Raw genomic sequence first — 16,967 nt, forward strand, 5'->3', positions numbered from 1 at the left:
AAAAAACTCAAAGAGGTTGAAACTTCCTGCTGAAAACTACTCCCCAGTGCAGCCTTCAGGTACTGCTGCTACAGCCTCTCTGGAGAATTATTCTTCTCAACAATAATAATGAGTAAAGCGATTTGTCTGTTAAGATATTAAAACATAATATTTGAAATCAATTGGTAAGGTTGGCCTGACAGACATTAACATGTGTGATTAATTTAAAAGCTAACACACTAAGTAATCATTTTCCACCTCAGTGTTCAGAGATTACTGAGGTTCGATTTCTATCCAATGAACTTTCAAAAACTCTTGATTGTCCAAATAGAAAAAGAGCAAACTGTCGATAATTCTGGTAACAACTAAAAGCTGTAACTTCCGGGTTAATGAACTCATCATGAGGCAGAAGTTCCTGCTCAGAGCGCGTTGGGGATTTCCCCGCAGCAGAGCAGGAAGTTTAACACCTGCGTCAGAGTTTCGGAGAAAAAGGCTGTTCTTTTCACTTTGTTTTTGCTGCTCTGGCTAAAATGGCAGCAGTGAGGCTGACTCCGGAATGGCTGATAAACATGGAATTGATTTTAATGCTGCTGTTCTCACTGGGAGTGATGGGCTCGTCGTCTATCAGCATTATATCTCAGCACACGAAGCTGAAATGCTCTCGACAGGTGAGACATACTGAGACCTTCTTAATGATTCCAGTGTTTGTCAACACCGGAAATATTTATTTGGTCTTGTTTTTCCTATTAAACTAGTGATAAAGCATTTCTTCTCTGTCTCCAAATGTTGTAAATGTAATCACTAGATTGAGTTAAAGGAATTAAGGTGTTTAACGTTTTAAACATGTCAAACAATTAGTCCTGTCAACGTTAATGCGATTGAGCTTAAAATTTTAACGTCTTAATATCACAGAGTAATCGAACTACCTGTTTTGACGTAAAAGCCTTCCGAGTTTTAGTTAGTTAGTTAGTTAGTTAGTTAGTTCACAGAAGCGCGGTATGGGAGACACATGTGGAGTGAGAGCAAACAGCAACAAAAGTTGTATATTTTCAACTTTTTGCATTGCAATCTACATTTTGTGTACATCTAGTTCACAGGCTCAAAATTTCACTTGTACGAAATGCGTCGGCCGCTCGACTGGATGAGGACAAACTGTCGCCTGATCGGACAAGTTTCATAGAGCTGAAATTAAAGGAGAGGGACATTTCTAAACAGACGTTCAAAACAAAATGACTTCCTTTTAATCCTCCTGGAAAACCGAGAATCTTCGGACATGTTTGGTTTGAGACAGTAAATCCTTTTCTTAGACATGTTTTGAAAATTTGCATACAGTCATGGTTTCTGAAAAATAAAGCATTTTACCCTCTTTAATGGGCTGTTACAATTGACCGATGTCTTTTCTCACCAAAACCTTTTAAATCAGGTGGAGGTCTTTTCTGATGTAGATCTGCAGCTGTCTTTGGATCATGGTACTGACTCGGTTTTAGCCGTCAGGAAGACGCCCTCACGTCACCTTAAACGTTGGTGTACAGAGGAGCTCACAGTAGACAAGTTCAAATCATTACCCTCCATCACAGGGCTAAAAATGGTATTTAAGCTGTTTGGGTTTCACTAAACATGTTTCACTTAGGATGGTTTTGCTCAAACTTTAACTCTTAGAACGATTAGAAACCTTGCCACTTGACACATTCAAAATATTTTAATATTTTCTTGAATCCCTTCTCAGATTGATTGGCAGCAACAATTAATTCTCCGACTGCATTACCAATTCTATCTGTTCTTGGCATTTTGCTAAGATACACAATATTAACAAATTTATAAAGGTGGTCCTACTATGATCAGGTCATCAAGTTCTGTAATTAGCAGCACCTAGTTATAATTAACACTCGGTCCTCTGAAAACAACAGTATGCTCTGAGATTTTCACACAAAGCCGTTCAGCAAAATTTTTACTGTAGAATTATTGTGTTTCCTAGACTTTAGGTTTGATTTAAATTATTTTAGAAACTTCTAGAGACTAGATCTTTATTATCAATTCAGGAAAGCCCTAGAACTGATCAGTGGGTCCTTTCTGTTTTCCGTGACTGTGTAGTTACTCAACCTTTTAAATACCATGTGTACAAAACACCAAGTTTGATGCTGTCGTGTTTGTTCTTGTAACAGGATCTGGACTGTAAAGCCAGTTACAGTGAGTATTTTGAACTTCCTGTTGCAGACATTTCCTTCTTGCTCTTTTGTTTATAGTGAGTTAGAAATCCAGAAATTACAGATCTATTAAACTTTTCAATAGCATTTTCCACACTTGTCTTTGACGCCCCCCCCAACCCCCCTCCTCCCCTCACCCACTCATGTCATGAAAGTTATTACATTATATGCTGCTTATTTATGTATTAGAAAAACTACCATTTTTTTATTGCATATATTTAAATTCGGACCACATATAATATATAAAATTCTAAGCATTGTTAGGATAAATAAAAAAAAAAATACCATAGAGTGAATGGATACTGACAGGCCTGTCACAGTAAGCTATAAATCAATTAATAATTTTTTTTTTTTTACCAAAACTGACTGATAGAAGTCTTCAGTCTGGTGATTTGCTCCTCAACTATCTTTTAAAAAAAAAACAACAAAAAAACATAATTTTGTTTATAGAGGCATTCTAATTAATTTAATTTGTTGTCTCTGTTGTTTTCTATATTTATTTTGGATATTCAAAATATCTTCCAGTTCCAGTGTTTAAATGTTCATTAGAATTGAAAGTTTATTAATCTTTGAGAATGTGTTCTTACATTTTTGTGCCTTTATTGCTATTATATTATTATTTTCTCAAAACAACATTATCGATTATCTAAATAAGTTCTGAGACAATTTATGGTCCTAGAACTTATTGTTATCATGGCATCCCTAGATACTGAGACATTTCAATGGGTTTGTCTCTTTGTGCAGGTAACTGTATGGACTCTGGGTGGCTGATCAGTCACAAGTACACCCCCAGCGATCCAGACGACCTGCAAGTTGCTATAGAAACCAGGATAGACAAAACAGGGAATCTGCAGCCTGTCCTTCAGGCTAACTGGACTTTAAAGGATGATGGTGAGTCAGCGTGAGTGTTCCAACACTAACGCTGTATATAGTTTGATTATATTAAAAGTATTGTTAAAATTCAGTGTTTATATGGATTTCAAATATATCTAACATTGTCATTGTCTTTCTGCAAAGTTTAGGATTTAAGTTTAATATTCTCCAGTCAGCTGATTCTCACTGGAGTTTGTTCTTTTTACGTTTTCATTTTCTAACATAGACAAAGACAACATTAACATCAGCTGTGTTAATCAACAGGTAGCATAAGTTACCTGAATGCCACTGAGCTTCATGTTCTTCGGATGTCCACTAATGAGCAACGCTGTATTCGATACTCCTTCAGAAAACGTCTCGACATGAGAAGCCCATCAAGAGAGAAAGTGAGTGGCTCATGTTTAATTTTTTTCGATCAGTTCTTGCCAAGTTTGGAAACACCAATGAAATCATATGTTTCTTCTATTATTTAGTCATTTTAATAGAGTTGTCATACATGTCAAATCACAGTTGTCATTGTAATATTTATGTGTGATGTTGTACAATAACAAAGTATTGCATGTATGCTATGTATATTTGGTAGGTTGCATAATATCTCAGGCATATTTCGTACAAAATATTTTTGTACACAGATTTCCTTTGCAAACCATGTATAATCCTGAAGCAAAGAGAATGAATCTATTTATTAGGGTAATTATCTACTAATATTCAGACTTAACCAAAATGATGAAGCTGGTCAGGTTTGCATTGCTCTCCTTGATTTCTTATTCAGTCTAAGTGTTCCAAACAGAAGCAGGAAACCAGAAGCCTTTTACTGGTTGAGTCCAGAATTTTTCTTTGGACTGACTTATTTGTGTTTTCAGTGGCGGTTCTCCTCTGATGTTCTGGTGCTGAATCCTGGTGAGAAGTATTATGCGTCTGTCTATAACATCCCCAGACCAGAGCAAGACCACAGTGACATTCACGTCAACAGACAAATTCAGGTCCCAGGTGAGTTAAACCAGGATGCAGTTGTTTTTGGTTTATGATTCACAAACCAAACCTGTCAGGAAATCTTCTATTTGATATTCCGTTGAGTTAATATGTCCTCTTAATCTGTGTTTTTTTTAAGGATGTGACCACGCCATCATGAAGAAGACCCAGGTTTGCATAGAGAGAGGTGAGTCATACTCCTGTTTCCCCAGGTCAATGTGCTTAAAACTGCTAACAGGTTGTGTAATCTCTGTAGGAAGTCTGTGGAAGCCTAACATCAGCCTGGTTCATGAGCCAGTCAACGGCTCCCTGGCTGTCAGCTTCATCCCCAGCCCTCTGTGTAAGGAATACCTGGTTCTAATGAGATGTGACTCCATCACAGGCAGCACCCGTGTGCTCACGGTGAGGCTCAGCCTCATGGCTGTTGCAGACCTTAGTCAACTTTGACAGTAATCTGTTTCCAGTGTTGTACATGAACTCATTAGAATGAATATGTTTTGTGTGGTGTTTACTTTTTGGAGAAAACTAAACATGTAGAAACACTAAAGCCTCATAAATGGTGGAACATTAGCTGAAGCTGTTGATGCATAGTAGTTTCTGCATTGTAAGTTTTATCACACTCAGTGTTCTCAAATATGTCAAAAATCTTTCTAAAGGGTAGTTATTTTAACCAGAGAGCCCTAATTTCATACTTCATTTAAATGAATGAAACATTTAGCAAAAAATAGATCAAAATCATAATATGACATTTCCATTGAAATGGTTTGATTATCTCAGAACTTGTAGGACTATCATAAACTAGGTTTCTGTGCACACTGTGGAGTTCTAAATGTGACACTCAAATCAAAAAGAAAGCTTTCAAATAGAGGAAAGATTCAGAGGGAGGAAGGTCCTGACAGGCTTTTGGGCCAGAAAACCACTTGCTGTTTACTTTCTTTGAGCCAGTTTTTGTTTCAGTTGATAGTACTTCCATTGCAGACTTTGCTGCAGTTCATCATATTGAGCAACAGTGAAGAGGAAAAATCTCCAGCAGAACCAGAAGCTTTTTCAGTGTGAACAACCATGTGGGCGTTTGTGAAGACAAAGCAGACACACTGAAAAGAAACAAAAGCACTGATTCAGGAATACTTTCAATGTTAAAGAGAAAAATGTAAAGTGTGATTCCTTAAGTGGTTTAGGACAACTAAGCAGATAATTTTAACTATGTAAATTTGAATAAGCAAGCCTTTAAGTCTAAATATAAAAGACAGAACATTCAGTTAGTTACTGCAAAACCTCAGCCAATGAATTTGTTTAGGAAAAATTAAAGAGTTAAAAAACTCTTTGGCTGTTGCTGTGGGTTCATGTACATGCCTCTCAGGGCATGCACACTGAGAGGTGTGGAGAATAATTTGTCTCCACTATTGATCATGCATACCGTTCCCTGTTATTTAAACTGATAAGTTGCTGCTTATGAATGCAGTTTTTCTCTCACCATCCACAACGACATTATGATGAGGTGGTGGGAACAAAGCAAGCAAAGAAGATTACATAGACAGATCAATATGCTCATTGATGCTTGATGTTGTGATCTATACATTTTAAAATACTTGACTTCATTAAAATGTTGATATGTGAACTAGCCTTTCAAAACAAGAAAGGCTAGTTCCTGTCTGGAGCTGTGAATGTAGTTCAGATGCTTAAATATGTTCATGCAATGAGTTTGTTTTAATCATGCAAAGTGAGGGTGAACAGATGCAACTCTGATGTTATCTTGAGGAAGATACAGGGATTGTCCGTTTTGTGTGGGTTGACACTGATCAAAACATCCTGCAGTCTGAAGCCACTTTACTTTACTTACATATTTCTTTTTCCGTACACACAAATGTCAGTCACACTATCTTTGTGGGGACTTTACAATGACTTCCATTCATTTCTACTGTATAACTCTAACCCTACCAAAGCTCAATTCACATCTTAGGCCTAAGCCTAACCCCTAACCAAAAAACAGCATTTCCCATGGAGCAGTGGGTCCCCACAAATTAATATGTGTCAGGAAAATAGTTCCCACGTTGCATCAAAAACATGGAACATATAAGTATACGTGTGTGTGTGCGTGTGTGTGTGTATCTGTGTGTATGTATACGTTTCCCCTGCAGTACTAACTTTGTCCATAAACCTCTCCCCAGGAGAATCAGGAGACAGTGAATGTACAGTTCAATCTTCACAAATGGCCAAGATTCTGCTGCCAGTTTGATGCTGAGGTAAATGTTTTCATTTTCTCTGCTGACTTCCATTACGTCAGCCTTGCTTGTGTTTCTTAGCAATACGTCTGCATCATCCAAGCTAAATATGAACATTCATTTGATTCTTCTTTTCCTTCAGATTAAACCTTTCTTCCCACAATGTGGCAACGACTGTCCACGTCAAAGAAAAACTCATAACATTTGTCCAGGTACAGAATCTTGTTTTATGGCAAAGGTGGATGGCAGCTAAAATCTTTAGTCATTAAAACTTTACCTTCCATTATATTCCAACTGGGAGAAGTGATTTCTGTCTGCTTTGTCTCATTAAAGAAAGAGCCTTTTAAAAGGACAGGATGGAAACAGATGATCTAAATAACTAGTTATTCTAGCAGCTGATCAGCATTAGAATTTTAACAAGTGGATAAAAGCGCTCTTTTGCAGAAGTTATCATTTTTTTTCAAGTTCTGCGCACACACACACACACACACACATTCGGATCACTTGATTATTGCGAATAAGCAGATAGGCTTCATCTAAAGGATTTTTGAGGGAAACCTCAAACTACATTTTGAAGAAAAACTTTCTCTGAGAATGTGGCCCACTCATTCAGATACTGTGGTCAGTTTTTTTTTTGTTGTTGTTTTAATCCAGAATTACAGTAGCTTTTATTTGGTATTAGTTTGCTCTACATTTTACTTAATAAAGCCCAGGATGTCTGTCCTGACTTATTTCAGAGCAAGTCTTGAAAGGCTTCTCAGCATATTGTGTCTAAAACATTTGTGGGTTTCAGATTTTGGGAATAAAGCAAAATAATAAAAGGTCTGGCTGCTAAATGAGAAGGACAAGGAGACAAGAATTCTCTAAAACTTTCTAATCGCTTGTCTTTTCTTTCTTACAGAGTCAACACCTCAGACGCTTCCCCCTACGTACTTGTTTGTTCCCATTGCAGTTGTTTCCATCTGTATCATAATGGCAGCAGTGATGTGTGTCATTTGCAGAAAGCGCGGTATGGAATACTTTTTTCAATTCTTTCTTTTGAATTTAATGAATGTAGGAAGTGTAGTTTCATACCACTCATAGATCACTTCATCCACTTTTAGGTAATCATTACGTAGCTACTCCACCAGAGGACAGTGGAACACAGCAGACGCCACTTAACCTACAACCCAAAGTGCTGGTCATCTACTCCCAGGACCACCACCTCTACAGGGAAGTAGTGCTTAAGCTGTGTGCCTTTCTTCAGGCCAAATGTGGCACCAGGGTGCTGGTAGACCTGCTGGACTCCTCCTCGGTCAGCATGGTTGGCCGTCTCCGCTGGCTGGAGTGGCAACGGCAGCAATTAAACAACCCGTCCGACAAGATCCTGGTACTGTGCTCACCTGGCGTTCAGGCAAAGTGGAGGGCGATGTGTGGTCAAGGCCAGGTGAAACTGAAGGAAGATGTACTTTGCCCCACAGATGACATCCTCATTCCGTTTTTAAATCTCTTCCTGCCTGACATGCATCAGGCAGGCATGTTGGGCAAGTATATGGTGGCTTACTTTGGGGACATCAGCAGTGAGAGGGATGTGCCTTCAGTTTTTGACATTGGAATCAAATACAACCTGATGAAGCACTTTGAGGAACTCTACTTCCGTATCTTAGACATTGAGAAATATCAGCCAGGTCAGGTCAGCCACATCGAGGGAATCGGTGTGGATGAATATTCCAGCTGTGCTTCTGGTAAAGCCCTTAGAGATGCTATTGAAACCTTCCAAGCCTATCAAATAGAAAATCCGGACTGGTTTGAAAAGGAGTGTGTTCTCAGTGAAGAGGAAGTCATTAGTGAAGCCAACCAGCTCATTGAGCCACTGCAGACCCTTCCTGTCTTTGAGTTCATCCCTCCTATCAGAGATGGCCTTCCAGTCTACATTCACAACATTGACATTAATGAAAGCTGCAGCACTGTTCACATCCTTACACCTGAGTTAAACCCAGGGCAGCAGATGTCTTCAGTGGCAGAGCTTGTACCAGCAATGAATTCTGACTGCAGACGTCTGTACGCACCAAGCCAGGTGGAAGTGATGACAGAAGTCCCACTGTACCACCACAGCACCGGGCCAGAGTCTGCTTATGTAGCTGAACCTGTTTTCAGGAGCCAGTCTTCTGTCCAACAGAACTGGGTGTCCCTCAGGGAACCATCCTCTGTTCCAAAGTCTGCGGAGGATGATGAAGCTTCTTTGCAGCATATGAACAATTCAGACCAAGTACGTTTGGCTCAACAGATCTTTCTTGACACAAGTTCACTTGGATGCCCCAGTTCTGTTGTGCAGAGTGAGAATATTCCCTTACCTGAACTGAGCCTGGCTGAGCCTGTGGAGATGGAGGAGGATATTGAGCCAGGTGCAAAACGTTCCAGCAGTGGTTCTGACCAGGGCTACAGCTCCAAAGGATCATCCCAACATGAAACCCCTTTAGAAGAGGATCCAGTGAAGGCTTTAGTCAGACTGCAGGAGGAGCTTTTTCAGATTTCTGACATCTGATCACAGTGCCACCCCTTCATCTCCTGCTCTAGCAGACTGTGGTGACTGTCCAGGTGAAGCTTTTTTACCCAATGCCAAGTTTTTCAGACCCTCAGAGACATTTAATGCTCAAATGTGACTTTTCAGAACAAGCTGACATACCTGCTCCTGTAAAGCGAAATGAACATTTAATTGCATTTCTTCCTAGACAGAGTAACGAGAGTGTTGCATCTTTCACTTTAGGTTTCATTCTCATTAACTCTGCCCTGTGCCAAAGTCTCAGTTCCTGCTCGTGACACTGTTTGCTTGTGGTATTCCGATTCTGTGTATCGGAATACCACAGTATGCGTACTGATGAGACAATCTGAATGATTAAAATGTCTTAATGTGATATATATAAAAAAAGAAGAAACCTATTTTAGGTTCTGAGAAAGTCAGAACAAGAAATTCAACAAACAGCTGAGCTGAGAGCTACATGGTTCTGTTCTGTCAGTGTATTTATTATGTTTGGACTCTATACAGTTGAAAACGGACGTTTTACATCCACCGAACAAAAAGATACAAACACAGACAACTGGTAGGTTTTCTTTTTATTTCAGTCTTTAACCACATAAAACTCCATCTTAAACTACATTAGATCAATACAGATACAGAATACAGCACATCTGGGTTGGAGATAGTATTGTTATAGTATATGTCCTATAATAATACTATACTATGTATATATTACATAATTGATTTAGAACAATTCTAAATATCAATACTTTACTTAGCACTGATTTTTATCATTGTTGAGCAGATTGTATTACTGTTTTTATGTTGTTTGTGATGTATGTAACATATTTCTCTTGTAAATGAGACTGTGAGTCTTACGAGATTGTTTTCCTGTATAAATAAAGGGTAATGTAAGAAGAGGAAATGAGCGCTCTGACTCCAGGACTCGTGTGGATCTGTTCTCTGTTCAGGCTCCTTCAAACATCCAGAAATGGTTTTGGTCCTGTCAGGACATTTTGCTACATGCAGGTCACAGCTTCACTGCATTCTGGCTGGCTGGGTCTGGGGTAGAAGTTATGTGCTGCTGGATTAAGGGAATTCAAATTGCATTTGTGTTTAAATGCAACATAAAATCTAATACACTGCATACAAAAGTGACAGATGGGCAGATGACAGAATCATTTCTCCACAGGAATTTTGTCCAACTTTCCTCCAGTTTGAAATGTTTCACTGAAGGTGAAGACATATGTGCAAATATTGAGTTGAAACATAAAAAAAAAATTCCTTCAGCACTGCCAGACCATTAATATTCCTGTAAATACATTCAAAAAACTTCTAGAGCAAAAGTTTTACCATAAATCAACAGAAATCTGAAGATAGTGATTTTTATGGTTCTTTGATGAAGGAATCTGAACTGGAACATAACGTCATGTAGATACTGAAACACTGAAACCAACCAGCGTTCGCTCTGGCGTGGCTTCCTGATGGCTGAACTATGACCTTATGTCTTCATTCAATTCATTTGAGTTTAGTTATTTCAGGTCAGTTGACAACAATTAAGAATACAGCAGAGGTCAGACTGCACAACAGAATGATGTTACTTATATTGATATGGTCAGTAAATGAATGAAATGATTTGCTCTGTGGGATGACAAGGGCCAGCTGGAGGAGCACCACTCTGCAGTAATATTCAATAAATGAGAATAAGGTTTCTGATGAGACTCATTTGTCAGATTAAATGTATCTTTAAAATAACCTTTAAACTGGTATTAAACATACTTTTTATTAATCCCACATTTTTGTATTATAAAATGTTTTTTTTACTGGTATGATGTAATATTCAAATTTTAAATGTCATGTTCTGATTAACTGTAAATGGAAAAATCATCATTATTATCATAAATAAGAGGTGGGAAAGACCAGCCTGTGTGTAATCAATATAGATATGTATATGTATATGTGATGACGCTCCTAAAATAAACCAAGTTGTAATAATGTTCTAACTTTCTGAAGGGCTCTGTGCTTCCTGCTCCATGTTACTTCAGAGCAGAGAGCAGTTCAGGTTTGAGTCTAAGCTGAACACTGTTCTGTGGAAAACATCATAAAGTGCATTTAATGCAGCAATGATTCAGAAATAATTATTGTTGTCACCAGCATATAAAGGCATTCACCTCAATTATCATAAATGTGTGCTTCAGGCTTTGACCTTCACAGATCTGTCATTGAATGACCTCAGTTAATGGATGGATAAATGGATTCCAGAAGTGGCTTTAACTGGACTCCACATGTCTTCACACAGTGTGTGTAAAATGGATGACTATGGTTTCAGCTGGACAGCACTTTGCTGAACAAGGCCAGCAGCGTTTCAGGCAGATGAGTAAGTAAAACTAGATTTGGGAAATTGATAAAACTGCTTGTCATGACGATAAGCCAGCAGCTCAAACCCAGAAAATAAACCCAGAATGTTTAATCTGCTTCTGCTGACCTAGAAGGAGGAAGAACTTTAAAATTTTTTAAAAAGGTAGACATGAACGGCACACACTCAAATTACTCTACTGTGACACTTTAAGGTGCAGCAAGCCACTCAGGCAGGATCTGAGATCTGTAACAGAACTAAAGTTAAAGCTGTGAGTCCTTATGGAGGAATGTTTCTCTTCGCTGGTCCTTCATGGATCCACACAAGGCACCAACTATCCACAAGTTCATGTTCAGCAAAAGGCATTAAATGTATCTTTATTTGCGAAATATTGCACAAACTGCCACAACAAGCAGGATAAGGCATGACATTCCAACTTAAAATAAGACACTAAGCAACATGTAGAGCACACATTACCAACAGTTTATGTTCTTCTGACATATTTAGGTCATTGCAGTGATAAGTGCCTGAACAGAAGGCAGGTGGATGGATGTCTGCTTCACTGCTGAAGACAGCGAATGTCCTTTTGTACTGATGGAGAATCTCAGGTATTTAATCCCTTTTGTGGGCATCAGTGCCCAACAGTATTATTTGTTTTTTTTGACAAATTATCATTCAAAATCACATTATTTTCTTAAGCTGGTGTCAAAGCCCACCTGTGCAGATTAACTGCCTTCTATTTAAGCTCTTACATCACTATTCCACTCTGGTCTTTCACTAAATGAAAGAGCAAATGTACTACAAGAGTGGGATGTAGTGTTGGGGTAAGACAACTTGTTGATTATGGCTGAATCAGAAACCTGCTCTCTCAATTAGGTTATGGAGCAAAACCCAAGACTCCACTGTGCAAAATAAAAGCTCTATGATTGGGCATCCTGATATCCGTCCACTGTCTGTGGGTCATCCTGGTCCAGCAGTCACTAGGTGAGACAGCAGTCTGTCATCAACCCACAGATACACACACTAGGGCTGTTGGGAAAGAATATTTTAGGAATCGAGTTTATCGAGTAATCGATAAAACCCAGAAAACTGGACATTATGCTGCCAGCACTGATCAACAACTCACAGGTGGAAGTAAGAGCGCTGCCCGACATATAATGACCCGGCCAGAACTCAGTGAGCTAAATAATAAAACGTAGTTTATCGAAGCATTTTTCTCGAGGAATTTTAATAATTGAGGTACTCGAATCTTTCGAGGAATTGTTACAGCTCTAACAAACACACACACACGCACACACCCCCCCACACACACACACACACGCACACACACACACACACACACACACACACACACACACACTTGTACCAAATGGCAATAGAGAGACCAATTAACAGTCAAGTGTTTGAACTGAAGCTGGAGTAAAAGGAGAGAACACACACACATGCGTGAACAGAACATTCAAACTTCCATGCAGAAAGACCTCAACTGGGGAATTGAACCCAAGACCTTCTTACCAGAAGGCGACCAACTGCCCACTTGTGCTGCCCTGCATTCTGACTCTGCCAAATAAGTGTTTATTTTAATAAAATCACTTTCATTTAAAAACTTCTGTTGATTGAATATAACATATTCACTAGTGAATAAATGTACTTATTGTGCAAATATATCTATTTGATCTTCATTAATTTTTCCCACCATCTAGGCTTCTCCTTCAGGGAAAAGTTAAACCCTGACCAGGTACAGCAACAGGTGGGGGAGGAGGAGCACAGCACAGCTTTCTGCTCCACATGGCTGGAGAAACATTTGGTCCAAATCTGGACTTTTAAAGCCATAATATTTTACAACCTTCACACTAGGAACAGCCTCATGTGTTTTAAGCCAAAGTGATAAGATATGAAGTTGGTGTTTTATTGAAATATTGAGGCTTTCAAGGCACAACCACCAGAAGTTCAATTTGTGCCATTAAGTAAACCTCCTGCAGTAACCCAGGTTACCGGCTTCATGCTCTGACAGGCACTTTACATTCCATCACCTTCATCTGAGAGCAGAGCTGAAATCTGACGGAGCAGGCGGCCTATCAGAACCATCACATCAGACTGAACTCATTGCCTTAACACTGTGGCATCGGCCATGACAGTGTGACACCTGCAGACAGAGGTCCACTCCACTGAGTCACTAAACTACAGACACACTGTACTCTGGTTCTAACAAATCAAGCACAAAGCCACAGGATCAGGAACTGACATCTGGAGTCAGAACACTTGTTTTGCTTCTATGTCCAAAACTCAACAAGATCATATTGTAAGTATTATTATTATTATTATTATTATTATTATTATTATTATTATTATTATTATTATTATTATTATTATTATTATTATTATTGTTTGCACCAGTTTAATCTGAATGTGACCTGTGTGAACTGGTTATAAGAGCTTGGAAATATAAAACAAAAGTCTAAAACAGCCAAACATGTCCTGTAGAAAATGATTTAAAGTTCTACAGAAAGTTCTTCAGGTCCAAAGTGTTGGTGTAGGGCAAGTAGTAATGTGATATAATCCCCAAAAAGCAACAAATATCAGAAGAAGACTCTGTGGAGGTCTGTTATCCAGAAAGAGAAGAAAAGTTTGCTGGAAAAAAAAAAGAGATAAAAAAGAGAATCTGTTTGAACGTCCAGTTTCCAGCCTCTAGAAATGAGAGATCCGCGGTGCTGCTTTATCTTTATCTTCTGCCAGTGGAAATCCTGCAGCCTGGATGTTTTTATCCGAGAAACTGGCAAACGACCCTGTAGTGTTGCCCCCCCGCCCAACCACCCCTCCACCCCTGGTCCACAGCAGCAGTCTGCCCGCTGAGGCTCGGCTCGGCTCCCCGCTGTGTCTGCTCCATTCCCAGGCCAGCCTCCAGCACAAACAAGCTGATTAAGACTGCGTGACGGCCAGAGTGTTGACATATCCGTGGGGACACATGTCGTTCTCGGACACGCAGTGGGAGAACTGGGCTGGGTTGTTGGTGCCAGTCCGCCTCCGCAGGCCCTGCATCGCGGCGCACTGCTCCAGCAGCTCCAGCAGGCGGCACGCCAGCAAGAAGATGTTCTTGAACATGAACACCGACACCGGCATCTTGTAGACATACACCTGGAAGCAACGCACGACGAGCAGCGGGGCGTTGACCAGCAGTCCGGTGGAGAAGCGGGCCCACAGCCACCGGCACCGCAGCTCCGCCGCCGTCAGCTCGTAGAGCCAGACCACCGGGACCGCCAGGGCCACGAAGTACACCGTGATCACCGTGTACTTCAGGTACACGGAGGGGAGCTCGCCTCTGAGGAGCATCTCCATCAGCGTGAACGAGTCCAGCAGGTCCAGGCAGGTGCTGGTGAAGCAACTCTGGGCGTGGTGGCGCGTCGGGCCGTTTAAATCCACCACGATGGAGTTGATGAGGCAGAAGAGCAGCGGCGCGGACAGCAGAACCGTGATCTTAAAGCCGGTCACGCCGCACGGCACCTTCAGCGCGATCAGCTCCAGGATGGAGGTCTCCAGGATGAGCACGACTTTCGGGGTGCAGGCGATGACATAGATGAGCCAGGCCAGGTAGGCGTAGGTGAACTCGCCGAGGTTGCAGCCGAAAATGGAGCTCTTCTGGTGAAAGCCGCAGGCCCGTTCTCTCTGGCTTCGAGCGTTCTTCAGGAAGAAAACCCCCCAGCCAGAGATGACCACCAGGTCGGTGGCTATCCACGAGCACCAGTACAGGTCGGTGAAGAGGATGAGGTAGAAGTCCAGGACGCCGCCCTGGAAGAAGAGGAGAAGGAAGCAGAGCGACTTGTAGAGCAGACTCCTCCTGGATTTGTGCACCAGCAGAGGAGCGCTCGGCAGGAACTCCCCAGATGTCATGATGCAGGCGGAGAACAGAGGCTGGAAGCTGCTGCTGGTGCTCCGGCTGTCCCGGCTGCTGCTCAGCTGGCAGGCTGCAGAACGGAGGGAGGAGGATGAGGAGCTGGGAGGATGATCGCTGTTCTGATGAACGCCGCCAGATTCAGAGATCATTGTATTTGTGCTGCCGCCTCCCTTCATCCACTTTCTGCCCTTCTGCTGGTTTTCTTTGGGAGCCGCGGCAAAGAAAGGCATGGACTCTCAGGGAATGGACTCTGCTTTTATTAGGTCCAGTCATTTAAAATGCAACCAGGACAGCAGACTGAAAACATCGTTTCCATCAGCTTCAGTTTGACTGTCAGCAGTGAACATGAGGTGTGAAAATCGAGTGTCCCTTCGATCATTCAGTCGAGTTTATCTGTGAAGCACATTTCAGCAACAAGCCTGTTCAAAGGGCTTCACATCACAAAGACACAAAAATAAAGTCATAAGACAGAATTGACAATGTAGAAACCAATAAACATGTTTTGATGAGTGTCATCATTACAATCATAAATACATGTCAAATATGTTGGTCAATGTTTCATTTATCATCTTTAAATTCTGAACAGGTTGGTCTGAGCCTTGATTTAAAGGAAGTCAGGGTTTCAGCTGTTTTACAGTTTTCTGGAAGTTTGTTCCAGATTTGTGGTGCATGCTGGTTCTGGTTCTGTTCTGCATCCAGAACCAGAACCAGCAGACCTGAGGGGTCTGGAAGGTTGATACAACAACAGAACTTTAATGTGTGATTTATAAACTAACAGTACTTTAAAGTCTCTTCTCTCAGTGGTTCATCATCATGACACACTTTTCTTAATCCGGTCTGGATTGTATGAACGCTCTGCTGCCCTTTGACCCAGAGCAGACGGAGAGCTGCTTCAGTGACAGATGGCTGCATCCAGCAGTTATCACAGATCCTTCCTCCCCTCTGCTGCCCACTAACTAAAGAAGTGTTGACTTTCTGGCAACATCTCTGTTGTTCATGCACTTTTATTTTCCATCCATCCATCCATTTTCTTTACACCCTTCTTCCCTAATGGGGTCGGGAGGGTTGCTGGTGCCCATCTCCAGCTGCGTCCCGGGCGAGAGGCGGGGTTCACCCTGGACAGGTCGCCAGTCTGTCGCAGGGCAACACAAAGACATACAAGACAAACAACCATGCACACACACACTCACACCTAGGGAGAATTTAGAGAAACCAATTAACCTGACAGTCATGTTTTTGGACTGTGGGAGGAAGCCGGAGAACCCGGAGAGAACCCACCATGCACAGGGAGAACATGCAAACTCCATGCAGAAAGACCCCGGGCCGGGAATCGAACCCAGGACCTTCTTGCTGCAAGGCAACAGCTCTACCAACTGCGCCACTGTGCAGCCCCACTTTTATTTTCATTTATTCTAAATAAAACTGTTTTAATGCACAACACAAGAACATGTTGTTTTTTTTTGAAAGATCCTATTCAGTTGCACAGTCTAATTGCTATTTCTAATTACTGCACAGTATTTTATAATGTATTTTAGCGCCCAGTGTACAGTATGTTTTTCTTAATTCTGTTTTTATATTTGTGTGAATCTACATGTTTCGATTGCTGGTACAATTGCCATTCAGTATCCAAAGGCACATCAGATGATACATGCATAATTATTCCATATGTTGAGTATTTCAACACTTTTGGCTTCAGTTTCCTCAGTCAACATTTAGTGAAGTAATAAAAGCATGGATTATGTTTCCAGTATCACACAGGAGTGCTAATATTCTGGAATAGTTTAAGACGGGATTTAAATGACATTCTGGATAAAAATAACACCAAGATCATTTGTTTTGTCATCAGAAGCCGATCCACTGCCGTCCAGACCAAGTGACTGATGAAGCAGGTTCTTTTTCAGAAGTTCTGGTCCAAAAACAAATTCTGTCGCCAGGTGTTTACATCAGAAATGTCTGTTATCTAATGTAAGGT

General features: G+C 40.9%; 2 protein-coding genes across 2 annotated transcripts; one reads left to right on the forward strand and one right to left on the reverse strand.

Moving 5' to 3' along the window:
• The first annotated feature begins 381 nt into the window (after nt 1–381).
• Nucleotides 382–13,344, forward strand: il17ra1a (interleukin 17 receptor A1a). The gene is made up of 11 exons (XM_044107615.1): nt 382–647; nt 2,142–2,166; nt 2,928–3,074; nt 3,321–3,442; nt 3,920–4,046; nt 4,168–4,215; nt 4,285–4,430; nt 6,197–6,271; nt 6,393–6,462; nt 7,152–7,259; nt 7,354–13,344. Exons 1-11 carry the CDS (start codon nt 510–512, stop codon nt 8,772–8,774), a joined length of 2,427 nt encoding a protein of 808 aa, XP_043963550.1. The 5' UTR covers nt 382–509; the 3' UTR covers nt 8,775–13,344.
• A 547-nt stretch (nt 13,345–13,891) lies between these two features.
• tmem121b (transmembrane protein 121B) lies at nt 13,892–16,094 on the reverse strand. The gene has a single exon (XM_044107616.1). The coding sequence runs from the start codon at nt 15,223–15,225 to the stop codon at nt 14,023–14,025; it is 1,203 nt and encodes a 400-aa protein (XP_043963551.1). The 5' UTR covers nt 15,226–16,094; the 3' UTR covers nt 13,892–14,022.
• Between the last annotated feature and the right edge of the window lie 873 nt (nt 16,095–16,967).

Source organism: Gambusia affinis, linkage group LG23, assembly GCF_019740435.1.
Source record: "Gambusia affinis linkage group LG23, SWU_Gaff_1.0, whole genome shotgun sequence".
Taxonomy (NCBI): domain Eukaryota; kingdom Metazoa; phylum Chordata; class Actinopteri; order Cyprinodontiformes; family Poeciliidae; genus Gambusia; species Gambusia affinis.

Excerpts from the sequence above, each read along its gene's own strand:
- il17ra1a (XM_044107615.1), top strand. The coding sequence starts at position 510 with ATGGCAGCAGTGAGGCTGACTCCGGAATGGCTGATAAACATGGAATTG. Across the intron at positions 2,167-2,927 it reads GGACTGTAAAGCCAGTTACA|GTAACTGTATGGACTCTGGG; the intron begins GTGAGTATTTTG and ends CTCTTTGTGCAG. Across the intron at positions 3,443-3,919 it reads GAAGCCCATCAAGAGAGAAA|TGGCGGTTCTCCTCTGATGT; the intron begins GTGAGTGGCTCA and ends TTGTGTTTTCAG.
- tmem121b (XM_044107616.1), bottom strand. The coding sequence starts at position 15,225 with ATGCCTTTCTTTGCCGCGGCTCCCAAAGAAAACCAGCAGAAGGGCAGA.